Source organism: Cygnus atratus, chromosome 26 (genome assembly GCF_013377495.2).
Source record: "Cygnus atratus isolate AKBS03 ecotype Queensland, Australia chromosome 26, CAtr_DNAZoo_HiC_assembly, whole genome shotgun sequence".
In the NCBI taxonomy this organism is placed as follows: Eukaryota; Metazoa; Chordata; class Aves; order Anseriformes; family Anatidae; genus Cygnus; species Cygnus atratus.
In genome coordinates, this window is record NC_066387.1 from 451583 (window position 1) to 463828 (window position 12246).

A 12246-nucleotide genomic window follows, 5' to 3' on the forward strand; every position below is an offset into this window, starting at 1 on the left:
ACCAAAAACCTCGAACAAAACAAAACCTCGAAGGAACCCTTGAGGCTCATGGCAATGTGCTCTGTGCTGTCCCTGTCCTTGGGCTCAGCTTGAGGCCTGTCCCTCTCCTTCCACACTTCTAACCAAGACAGCAGGCACAGCGCTGCCCTTGAGCGATGCTTGGTGTATGCCATCCTCCAGCAGCCGAGGGTGTGGATGGAAAGCCCGTGTTTGTGGAGGTGGGAAGAATAAATGCTGCGTTGCTGGGTTTGTGGCTCTGTTTGCTGTCCTTTGGCTGCGTTCCCTTTTGTGTTGAACTGCATTAGCATTAAACACTGGCTTATTTTATAGGCTTCTTGGTTCTGGCTTCAGCCTCCAAGCTGGGTTCTGTAGGAGCCTCAGGCTACTGAAAGACATCACTGTTGTTCCTGGAAAGTGTAATAGGATTTGTAACAGCTGCCTCTGCCCTCGCTTGCTGATGTGCGTGTGAAACGCTGCTGTGCTCTGCGTGCCCCGGGCACTAGCAAGGCTGTGGGGGCCTGGCTGCAGGTAGGGGTGGCCCTGAGGTGCTGGGGGGGATTACAGCCTCCTGGTCCCTGCTGCTGCAGGGGCTGCTTCTCCTGTCCAGCATCGTAGCAGCTCCCAGTGCTGCAGGACTGCGGTGCTGCCTGTGTCCAGGTGCAGAAAGGAAAATGCCTGCACTGGCTCACACGTGTGCATCTTCTGGCAGAAAGCTGACTCTCAACCTGTGCTTGTAATTAGACCATTTTCACTGACAATGTAGGGCAACTTTTCAAAAAGATGTTTTTAATTGGAAAATGCTGACTTAGGGGGACCAATATTTTATTTTCAGTGAGAGAACAACAGCCTCATCTGCTCCCTGCCTCCAACAGATCATCCAAACAAGCTGCTGTGCGGTGTAAGATGGGGGGAGAGGCTTGTGCAGAATAAACACCAACATGAAAGGCTATGCCAAGCATCCTGAGCGTCTCTGGCTATAGAAAGTGAATTCAGATAACTTGGCTTCACCACCAACTCTGTAAATGCTGCTGCTAATCCTCCGAGCACGCCTCTGATGGAGAGTCTGAAATGCTACTGCCAGCACTGGAGTAGTGCTGCTAATGCTGCTGGAGCTGAACCAGTATTTGCTAAAGCCACTTCCCCGTGTTGCTAAGTATCTGTGGTGTAGTCAAAGTCTTGCAGAGGTTCTTAGAGGGGAGAAAGGCTGCGCCCGTTGTCCTCGGAGAGCAGGACGGCAGCCCCGGGGAGCATAGGGCCGGCGTCAGGGTTCCTTGTGCCCAGGGAGGGGGGTGGCTCTCGGGTGGCTGCGTCAGGGTGTTGAGGAGAGCAAATCCCTGATCTCACCGCACGGACAGGGCTGTGGCTCCCCATGTCTCAAACCAACCAGAAGCGTGCCGCTACTTTGCAGGCACTGAGGGAATTTGCTTTATGCCCGCTGCTCCAGGAGCAATTAGCGAGTGGGGCTTGGCTAACGAGGCAGGTTTTCCCCTCACCCCCTCCTGCAGGCCGGGCACCCGCTGGCGGCGGGGCTGGGGCAGGGAAGCGGCTGCAGGGGGGTCCCGGAGCCCCCCAGGACCAGGCCCAACAACGGCCTCCAGCCGGGGGTCCCCACGGGGGGGGCTGCGGCACAGAGCAGGCGGTTGCCATGGAAATGGTTGGGTCGAGGAAGGGGCCTGCGACGCCGTTAGTCATGGCAGCGAGCTGGGGCCAGCCCAGGGCCCCAACCAACAGCTCGGTGCTGCCACTCGTCTTCGTCCCCAGCACCCAGGGGCCAGGCGGCCGCTTCGTGGGCCTCACGTTGCTCCTGCCGGACAGGCCCTGGCCCTGTGCTGTCCTGTGGGGGGACAGGGGCTGCGTGTCCCCCTCGTGTGTCTGGAGGAGAGCTGGGGGTGGAAGAGCTACAGTCACCTGCATCACGGTGCAGGGCCCTGCCATGGCTGGCCCCATCTCCCAGGGCAGGCAGAGCCCCCGGCTCCCATGACGCCGCCAGCCCCCTACCAAAGCACGGGACCCCCCAGCTCCCTGGGCAGGCGCAGCCCAAGGGCACCCCCCTCACACAGCACCCACACCTCGAGCTGCTGCCAGCAATCCCCGCGCTAATCCCCGATGGCTTTTCCAGCAGAGCAGTGGCGTTACGCTGGATAATCTATACGTTTGCAAGGCTGAGGCTTTGGGGTATCCACTGCTAATCCAATTGGCAGTTTAGTGCCATCTTCACATCACCCCGCTTCTGGAGGACCGGGGGCTGTTGGTGCTGTCCCCGCTGCACCCCTGGGGTACAACAGTTCTGGGGGCACCAAGGCCATGCTGGGCGTGATGGGGGCTGCAGGGTGAAACCAGCCCAGAGTCCGTGGTGCTCCGGAGCTGCTGGGTGAGGCAGGGCAGCTTTGCTTCGGGCTGCTTTGCCACCTCTTTCTGCCCCAGCACACCCGCGTTGCATGGCTGTCACCGTCCCTGCGTGCAGAGCTCCTGGGGAAGGCAGCACGCGGGGGCGGCAGCCCAATCCCACCCCCGGTCTGATTTATGAGCCGTGACAAATGGGAGCAGATGCTGTTCTGCGCTGGGGCCGGGGTTGTGCAGGGTTTCGCTGCCACCATACGGAGATGAGCTGGGGGGGGGCAGCCTGCAAGGCTGCCTTCTCTGCGGGTGCCTTGAGCTGCCCTGTGCCACCCCCCAGCAGCCCCCGTGCAGCCGGGGCTCTGCGGTGCCCTCGCAGGAGGCCAGGGATGACACGGGGACGCCGTCCTCGTGGAGGCCAGCACGGCAAGGAGGGTGACACGCGGGAGCTGAGCTGGGTGCCCGCATCCCCGGCGTTGCCACAGCAACGCAGCCAGAATCTGCAGCGCCTGCACTTCCCTCCCTGGGCGGCTCCAGAGCCGCGCTCGATGGCAAGCGGGGTCCCCGCGTCCTGCGCGTGGTGGCGATGCCGGGGTCACGAAGCCCCCGCGCACCGGGGGCTCCGCAGCCACGGTTGCTGGGGGTCAGACGGGGTGGTGTCGTGTCGAGCTGTATTAACGTAATTGCTCGTCATCACCTGGTTTTAATGGGCTGCAGCCTGGAACTGGTTTCTCCTGGTCCGTGGTGGGGTGGAGAGGAGCCTGAGCCCCGCTGGAGGCATGGGGGTGCAGTGGCTGCCTCTCGCAGGGGACGAAGGATGGGGCAGGGGGCTGCACGCTGCTCCGCAGCCTTGGGCCAGTCCCACACGGCTCAGCCGGGGCTCCCCCGCTCCACCCAGTGCCCAAATCCTCCGCACCCCGTTGGGCCCTTCTGGAGCTGAGTGGAGCGTTGCCCCCCAAGGACGCAGCCCAGCGGGGGCACATTCACGTGTTTATTCGCTTTTCAAACCACAGCAGGTTCAGCCATTGCCTGGCAGATGCATTCACAGCTTGGAGACCTCCCCCCCCCACCCCGGTCCTCCACCCAGGGCTGCCTCCCCAGCAGCACCCGCCCCCCCCCCCCCCCGGGACCCCATGCACAGGGAATTCCCCCGGGGGGGCTCCTGCCAGCCCAGGTGGGTGCCCTGATGCTGGCAGGACCCAGGCTGGCTGGGCAGACTGCGCCCTGTGCCCCCCGGTTGTCGTCCCCCCGCCCCCAGCACTTCCCTACCCCAATGTACACACTCTACTTTAGCCAGCACAGTATTTACACGCGCCTAATGCCCAGAGCTCGGGTCCTGGACAAACACCCCCCTCCCGGCACCATCCCCCATCTCCCTGCCCCCAGAACAATCCAGCCAACGCGCAATCCCCACATGAGCCAGGAGCCCCATGGCACCCCCCCCCCCCCCCCAAAGCCCTTTAATGCTATTTGCTCCCCTCCCACCCCACAGACTTACAATGCCAGAGTCAGAATAAATTACCCCCCACACCCCAAAATGTCAGCACCTGTGTTAGAGAGAGAAGTAAAGTCCAAAGTGCTTGGAGATGCCCAGCCCGTGCAGGTGGGCGGAGGCATGGAGCCCCCTTTGCGCTCCCCAGGGTCCCGCGCACCCCTTGGCTGCCCCGGGGGGGTGAAGGTGTCTGGCCCCACCATTTTGTCACCCCGACGCTAAAGACAGCCCCATCCTGCCACCTCCCCACGAGAGGGGGCCCAGCAACTACTGACCCCCCCCCCCCTTGTAACCCCCTAGGCAGGGCAGAGGGCAGGTGGCAGGGGCTCAGTCCTTAAACCTCCGGCTGGCTTGCATTTTCCTGTAGTAGCTGTCGGCCTCGCTGTCCGTGTGCCCATCCTTCTCGGCCGGCTTCCTCCGCAGCGTGGACTCCCGGCTGGCCGTGCCCAGCAGCCCCTCGGGGGGGCCATCCCCCCGCTCCCCGCCGCCCCCTGCCACCACGTTGATGGTGGCCAGGCTGCCATAGCGCGGCTCATCCTGCTCGATGTCGCTGACAGAGGAGCCGGGGGACACCCCAGCGCTCTTGGCCGGGCGGAAGCCCCGGAAATCCTTGCCCATCTCGCCCAGCTCGTAGGCGTCCGGCCCCTCCGGCCCCTTCTGGGCCGACTTCCACTCCCAGGGCCCGTTGCCGGCGGAGAGGTGGACGACGGGGTGGTGGGGCGCGTGGGCGTCGATGGTGATGATGCTGGAGCTGTCCCGCTCGGAGGGTGAGCGGTACTGCGACGAATCGGAGCTGGTGGAGGACGAGGATGTCTCCGAGTGCTTGGGGGTGACGGACACCATGCTCTGCTGCTTGGACATGGCGATGACCTGCATGAGGCGCGGGGGGTTGGCCACCCGCTGCGCCCCCCCCTTCTCCGCCACCATCACCCACTTGGCCCGCACGGCCGCCCCGCTGCCGGCCGCCCCGCCGGCGCCTGCCTGGCTCTCCTCGGGGATGTGCACCAGCTGCGAGGCGCCCGGCCGGGGCTGGATGAGGACGCGGGGCCCCATGGTCGCCCGCTCGGCCGGGCGCGCCTGCACCGTGGGGTAGAGGGATGGGGGCACGTCCTCGTCGGCGTCCCCGGCACCCCGGCCCAGCGCACCCGCCTCCTCCGCCAGCGTCATGCTGCGGCCCTCCAGAGACTTCTGCTTCCACTCGGTGATGAGCTGCTTGGAGCGGGAGGCGTCCACGGGGACGTGGATGGTCATGTGGCGCCGCGCAGGGTCAGTCCATGGAGGGGGTGTTGACGCGGGGCAGGGTGTTGCTGAAGGTCACCATGTTCTCCTTGGCCATGGGGCTGCGGGGGGCCAGCAGGTCCACGTCTACGCTGGCGCGCTTCAGGCTGCCCAGGGAGTTCTTCTCCCGCGGCACCGGCCGCGCCGCCTCCTCCAGCCGCGTCTGCGGGTTCAGCTCATCGGTGCTCACCGACTTGTTCTGGTGGTACACGGAGTCGTGGCCCCGCTGCGTCAGCGCCCGCAGCGCATCCTTGGCCGGCACCGGTGCCGGGGCCCTCTCCGTGGGGGCACGGAAGTTGCCCACGGCGTGGTACGCCTGCAGTGGGGAGAGCGCGGGGTCAGCGGGGCCGGGGCACGCGGCACGCAGCCCCCGCGCCCGGCAGCACCCACCAGGTAGGCGGCGATGCCCGAGCCGATCAGGAAGCCCACGTAGACATCGGCGGGGTGGCTGCGGTACTGCGTGATCTGCGTCAGGCCGCAGATGCCGGCAGCGATGGCGAAGGCGAAGACCAGGATGGGCTTGAGGAGTTTGGTGCTGTCCGAGATGATGGAGTTGAAATACATCTGGGGGGGGGGGGAGAGGCCGTCAGTCGTGACACCGGCACCCGCTGCCTTCGCAGCACCCGAGTCCCCCCCCGGCGTCCCGGCCACACAGGGCTCTGCAGGGCACAAGCAGCCTTGAAGCGCGTGGCGAGACGTGGTCCCAGGACCCACCGAGACGTAGACGGCAGCGAACGCCGACAGCGTCGCGTGCTGAGACGGGAACGTCTTCCTGCAGAGGGGACAAAGCAGAGCTGCTGGGTGGTGGTGGGGACACACAGGGGGGGCTGTCCCCTCCCCGGCACATACCTGGCGGACAGGATGGCGTGCTTGTCCGTGCCCGAGCAGATGTCCTGGGTGATGTAGGGGTTGGCATCGCAGGGGGTGCCCAGCAGAGTGTAGTTCGGCTTGCAGACGGTCAGGAAGAAGGGCGCGTGGTAGCCGGTAGCCAGCTGGATCACATCCGTCACCAGGGCGGTGGCACAGAGCCCGAACACGTGGACGCCTGCGGGAGGCAGAGCGGGGGGGATTGGTGGTGTCACCCCCCACCCTGCACAGGATGGGGCCCCATGTGCCCCTTTTCAGCCTGCACGGGGCATCCAGGGACCCCCCTACCAGCCCCAGGGCACCCCAAAAGCGCCAGGAAGGGTCTGGTAAGGGGGTCTGGGTAGGGCTATGCATTGCTGGTCCTGGCTGCCCCCGTGCCCCCCCCACAGCCCCAGGACACCCCCGAGGAGGGCACGGCTGCCCGGGCTGCGGCACAACGTACCCACAAACCTTACAGTCCTGCGCAGGAAGGAGTTGAAGTTGCAGCCGCCGGCGTTGATGCTGCCCTCGGCACCGGCGCGTCCCTTCAGCCTGGACTGCAGGCAGTACACGATGCCCTCCCCGACCATGATCTGGGGGGGAACCGGCAGCTCAGCGGGGCCCCAAAACCCAGCCCAGGCAGGATCCAGCCCCCCCGGCCCCCCTCCCGGCAGCGGGATGGGCCCGGGACGCACCGAGGCAGCAGGGGCTGCGAAGGCCAGGCTGAGCAGCATGAGCAGCGGGATGAGCTCCTCATTGGTCTCCACGTAGGGCATGGAGAGCGCCCGGTCGTAGCACTGGAAGCCCACCTTGGCCGGCTTGAAGAGGTCGGTCAGCTCCAGGAAGTACAGCGTCACGATGGAGGAGGCCACAATGGGCAGCTGGGGGGGCCGGGGGGGTCGGTGGGGGCTCCTCGCCCATCCCGGCCACCAGAGCCCCTGCTGGGTGCCCGAGGTCCCCAGGGGGCACCAGCTGGGTGCGGGGCCGTGCACCGAGCATCCCCGAGGATGCGCGGCCCCAGCCCAGGTGGGACCGGGGTGCTGAGGACGCAGCCCCCCTGCAGCAGCCCCTGGCCCACCCCACACCTACCTCCACGAAGTAGAAGCAGGGGAGGAGCGTCATGCTGTCCTTGGGCGCCTTGGCCTTGTCCTTCGGGGAGATCATGGTGCTGGGGCGGGCGGGGGTCCCTGCCGTGGGGCAGCCGGCGTCACCCCGGCACTCGGCCCCACGGGGGGGCCCCCACTGCATGGGGGTCGTGCTGCCCCCCCCCCCCCACCTCCCCCCGAGGGGGCTGGGACAACAGGTGGGGCGGAGGCTCGGCTGTCGCGACAGTCCCCTCTACCGCGACATGCGCCGCTGCGGTGGGCGTGGGGAGGGGGCGTGCCGCCCGCAGAGCCCAGCCGGGGAGGGGGGGGACAGGGGAGCCCCCCCCCGGCCCCCCGAAACTTCTGACAAGTCCTGGGTGCAAAAAGGGGGGGGCACGAGGGAGGTGGAGCAATTGGGGGGCAGTAAGGGTAGGGGCAATAATGGGGGGGATAACGAGGGGGGGATAACGAGGGGGGGATAACGGGGAGGGGGATACCGGGGGGGCAGTACCGGGGGGCAGTACCGGGGCAGTACCGGGGCAGTACCGGGGCCGAGCGCGCCGCAGCCGCGGGCGGGGGCTCGGGGGGGGCCGGGGCGGGGCGGGGGCCCGTCCCTTTGTGCCTCCGCCGCCGCCCGCGCCCCCCACTCACCTCCGCTGCAGCCGCCCCTGGGGGGCGAATCCGGGCCGGGGGGGGCGGGCGGGGCGGGGGCGTCCGCGGGGCTCCCGCTGGAGCGGGGATGCTCTGCCTCGGCCGAGCGCGGCGAGCGGCTGCTTCCTCCCCTCCTCCTCCTCCTCCTCCCCCTCCTCCTCCTCCTCCGCCGCCGCCGCCTCCTCCCCGCCGCCCCCCGCCGCCCCCCGCCCCGCCCCGCCGCTCCCGGCCCCTCTCGGGGCTCTGGGCGGCCGCGGGAGCCCGGGGGAACCGGGGAAGGGGAGCGGGGGCGGGGGTCGGGTGCGAGACAAAGGGACGCGGGGGGGGGCGCGGCACCGAGCGGGGGCGGCTCCCCCCTGCTGCTGTGTGCCCCCCCGTGCTGCTGTGTGCCCCCCCCGCTGCTGTGTGCCCCCCCCCGTGCTGCTCTGCCCCCCCCCCAGGGCTTTGCTCCTGGCGCTATGGGGGGCAGAGCCATTTCAAGCCCCCACCTCCAGCCCCGCACTGGGGTCTCTCCCCCCCCGTCCCCGAGCCCCTTGCCCCCACGCGCAGCCCCCAGCTGCTGGGCCTCGTGTGGCCGCGCCGCCCCCCATCACCCCCGAGCTCGGCTCGGCCGCTGGTTGAAGCCTCAAATCCCCCCCAAGTTCAGGGCCAGAGAACCGGGGCGCAGCGCCCCTTGCCACCCCGGGGGCTTCCCAGCCCCTCTGGAGGAGGACCGAGCCCCCCCGTGCCCCCCACCCGCAGTGGATCCCGGCCCCGTGCCCCTCGCACACCCCGCGATGCAGCCCCGGAGCCCGCTCAGGCCCCGGCCACCACGCGCTGCCCCCGTTCCATTTTCGGCCCTAAGTGGGCAGAAATCTCCCGGCGTATTTAACGTTTAAATCCCGAGTGGCTGAAAGCTGCGGCTAAGCTGCTCTCCCTGCGGCTCCGTGGGCCCAAAGCGCAGAAATCCACCCCCCCCCCCCCCCCAAGCAAGCCCGGAGCCCCCCCACCTCACTGGGCCCCCGGCGCTCTCCTCCCGCAGGGGGTCTGAGCCCCGTGGCCACGCGCTCCCCAAAACCTGGGGGTTGAAGGCGAGGCCGAAGCTGCCCCACGCAGGGACCCGCTCACCCTACGTGCCCCCGTCCTGCACCCCATCTGTAGGGCCGGGGGGGGAGCAGCGGCTGCCCCCGCCGTGCCAGCACCCGGCCGGATGGGCCCCGCGTGGCCGCAGGCACGTGGTGACCTCGGGAGCGGGCGCATTTGGGTGGCTTTGGTGCAGCTGCAGCTCGGGACGTTTGCACGGCAGCCCGAAATAAAACCCAGCAATTTTGAGCTGTAAAAACAGCACGCACATTAAAAAAAAAAAAAAAAAAAAAAAAAGTGTGAGAGAAGCAGCTACGTGGGCTCCAGCCGAGGCTTCCTTCCTCTCCGCTCATGGAAATCCCAGATCCTGTCCCTGCCGCGCTGGTGGCGCGCAGCCAGGCTGGAGCAGCCTGCGGGCGACACCGCGTTGGCCACGGCCGGACCAGGCGGTGGTGGCGATGCCAGTGCCTTGCCCCGCTGCACTTCGTCCTCCCAGCCCGTCTGTGCAGCAGGCCCCGAGCCCCCTGTCCTGCCCCCCGTCCCCGTCCTGCGCCCCAGGGGCTGGGCAGGGGCTGAGGTTTTTGCGAGGTCCTGGCGTCGCCTGGGCAGGAGCCGGGGCCCTGCAGGTGGTGGGGGCTCAGGGGATGAAAAACAACCCTCGGTGTGGGGCCAGGGCTGTGGCTCTGCTTTGGGGCAGGGGTCTCCTGCCTGGGGACCCCAAGCCGGCTGCTGGTGACCCCAATCCCACTGGCCCAGGGGGTATTTGGGGCCATGGAGCAGGCCAGAGCTTCGCTCGGCTGCGTGGCCCCAAGCACCCCCCCGGGACAGCAACCGGTGACCCCCGTGCTGGGAGCCAACGATGCAAAAATCCCCTCCTGCCTGTGCCAGATCCAACAGCTGGGAAAGGCTGCTTCCTCCCAGCTTTGTTTGTGCTGAGAACTCTTGACCTGTTTTATAAACCGAATGTTTAGATACACTCGATATTTTCCTCACGCTGCGGAAACCCCCTCCTTTTTCCCTTCCTTCCCCCCGCCCTCCGTGGCCCCAAACTGGACATAAAAGCGAGACCCAGCCCTGCAAAGCCCCACGGCCGGGTCGGAGGCTCCTCACTGCAGCCATGGGGCCGTGTCCTGCTCCCGTCCTCATCCTCACTCTGCTCCTGCTGCTGGGGGTTGTGGTGAATGGTGAGTGCCCCCTCCCCCCCCCCACTACCTGCACCCCGATACGGGGACGGGGATGGACTGGGGCATCCCCGGGAGGGGGCCAGGGACAAACTGGGGCATCCCCAGGGCGGTTCTGGGCTCTCCAGTTGGTTTTGTGTCAGCAGCCCCCAATGGGGGGGGGGGCAGGGACAGGGTCACGCTGTGAGGGCTGGGGATGCCCGCAGGGGAAACTGAGGCAGCGGGGAGGTGGGAATGTGGGCACCGAGAGCAGGGAGAACGCCAAGCATGCCAGAAAAAAACAGCAGCTGTCCCCAGTCACACAGGGAGGAGGTCCCCAGCACATGGCGTGGGGGGGGACACGGCGGGGGGGTCCTGCAGTCCTCTGGCGCCCAACCAATGCCGCTTCTTTCCCGCCCGCTGCAGCGCAGCCCCGGGGACGGATCCTGGGGGGCTACGAGGCCAAGCCCCACCTGCGGCCTTACATGGCCTCGCTGCAGCTGGACGGGCAGCACGTCTGCGGGGGCTTCCTCATCGCAGAGCAGTGGGTGCTGAGCGCCGCGCACTGCACCGAGGGGACGTGAGTGCCGGTGGGGGTGCAGGGGGGGGAGTCAGCCCCAGCCAAGTCCCGCACCACGGCCCCGTCCCCAAATCACCGGGGCTCTGCTGCTGCCCACGGTGGTGGCCGTGCAGGGGCTGCGGGACTCTGGGGGCTGCCAGCTCCCTGGGGGGGAGGGGGGGGGGGGGGGGGGGTCTCTCTGCGAGCCCATGGCCCCCAGTGCCGTACCCCGCCGCAGTGGTGCTGAGCCCCGCACCCTGCACCCCCTGCAGGAACGGCAAGCTCTTCCAGGTCCTGCTGGGAGCCCACTCGCTGACCGAGCCGGAGCCCCACAAGCACCTGTACCGGGTGCGCGCGCAGATCCCCCACCCCGGCAGCAACATCCACAACAACAGGGACGACCTCCTGCTCCTCCAGGTGCGTCGGGGCCGCCGGATGCCCCCTCCCCACCGCCCTCGGTGCCCAAACCGCGCTCACCCCGCGGGGTCACTGCTGGTGCCGGGAGGAATCCCTCGAGGCCGGGCTGACCGCAACGCTCAGCCCCCTCTGTCCCCCTCCCGCCCCGTGGGACCATCCCCGCTCCCCCCACCATGGATTTTTGGGCCGTTTCCAAGTGATTCCGTCGTCCCTGCAGCCGTGGCTCCGACCTCCGGCCGTGTGCTGGGAGCTGCGGGCGGGCAGGCAGTGCCGTGAGCTCGGGGAGGCCGGCGCGACGCCGGGGCTGGGGCCGTGTCCCGCTGAGCCGGGTCCCTTCTTTTTCTTGGTGGCAGCTGGAGGAGAAAGCGGAGCTGAACGCGCACGTGAAGGTGCTGCCGTTCCAGCGGGAGGACAGGGACGTTGAGGCCGACACGGTGTGCGAGGCCGCGGGCTGGGGCACCGTCACCCACAGCGGCCGGCGGCCGGACAAGCTCCAGCAGGTGGAGCGGCCGGTGATCAGCCGCGACCTCTGCAACCACCGCACCCGCCACGACCACACCATCACCGAGAAGATGATGTGCACCGACTCCCGCAAGAAGGACACCTGCAAGGTACCTCCTGAGCCTCCTTTCCTGGAGACATAACCACAGACGGACCCACGGCCAAGGGCTGGGGCTGCCAACCCCCCCGGGGGCCTGGGAGCAGGGTGGGAACACCTCCAGCTGGTGGGGAGGACGTGGGGCAGGACGGGGGCTGCAGCCCCAGGGAGGGAGCGAGGTGGGGAGCGGGGGGAGCAGCAGCAGCGTCCCCCCCCCCCGCACTGAGCCTGTGTTCTGCAGGGAGACTCCGGGGGCCCCCTGGTCTGTAACGGCGTGGCCGAAGGGGTGGTGACGGCCGGCTCCCGGGTCTGCGGCAACTACAAGAAGCCCGCCATCTACACCCGCATCGCCCCGTACGCTGCCTGGATCGACGGCGTCATGGCCTCCGCGGCCAGGGACGAGGCCGGGGACGGGTCCGCTCGCTGAGCCGGGCACACGGAGGGACCCGGCTCCACGCCACGGCTTGCTGCTGCCGGCCTGGCCCATGCTGCTGCGCCCCTGGGCGCTGGGCTCCCCGAGCATCCCCGCACCGCCGGGCCGGGAGGGGTCTGTGTGCCGGGAGGGGGCACAAAATGGGGAAGGGGGTCCCCAGCCTCCTGCTCGTGAAGCTCAGGGGCAGGCCGGGGGCTGAGCGATGCCCAGGGAGGGTGGGGGCCCCCCAGGCTGCAGGCTTTGCTGAACGCGCCCGTACCGCTGACCGCGACCCTCTGCAATAAAGCAATCACCGCTCCTGCTGCAGAGCTGCTGGGGCCGAGCGGGG

At 68.1% G+C, this 12246-nt stretch overlaps 2 protein-coding genes across 2 annotated transcripts; one reads left to right on the top strand and one right to left on the bottom strand.

Moving 5' to 3' along the window:
- Positions 1 to 4156: 4156 nt before the first annotated feature.
- On the bottom strand, positions 4157 to 7117 carry PLPPR3 (phospholipid phosphatase related 3). Its single transcript, XM_035569953.1, is given in 8 exon segments — positions 4157 to 5098; positions 5100 to 5423; positions 5498 to 5671; positions 5822 to 5879; positions 5957 to 6152; positions 6417 to 6546; positions 6649 to 6834; positions 7043 to 7117. Coding segments are annotated over 8 exon segments (2085 nt in total).
- Positions 7118 to 9868: 2751 nt separating this feature from the next.
- LOC118260040 (complement factor D) lies at positions 9869 to 11968 on the top strand. The gene is made up of 5 exons (XM_035569945.2): positions 9869 to 9935; positions 10338 to 10491; positions 10743 to 10887; positions 11241 to 11498; positions 11727 to 11968. Exons 1-5 carry the CDS (start codon positions 9869 to 9871, stop codon positions 11910 to 11912), a joined length of 810 nt encoding a protein of 269 aa, XP_035425838.2. The 3' UTR covers positions 11913 to 11968.
- The last annotated feature ends 278 nt before the right edge of the window (positions 11969 to 12246 follow it).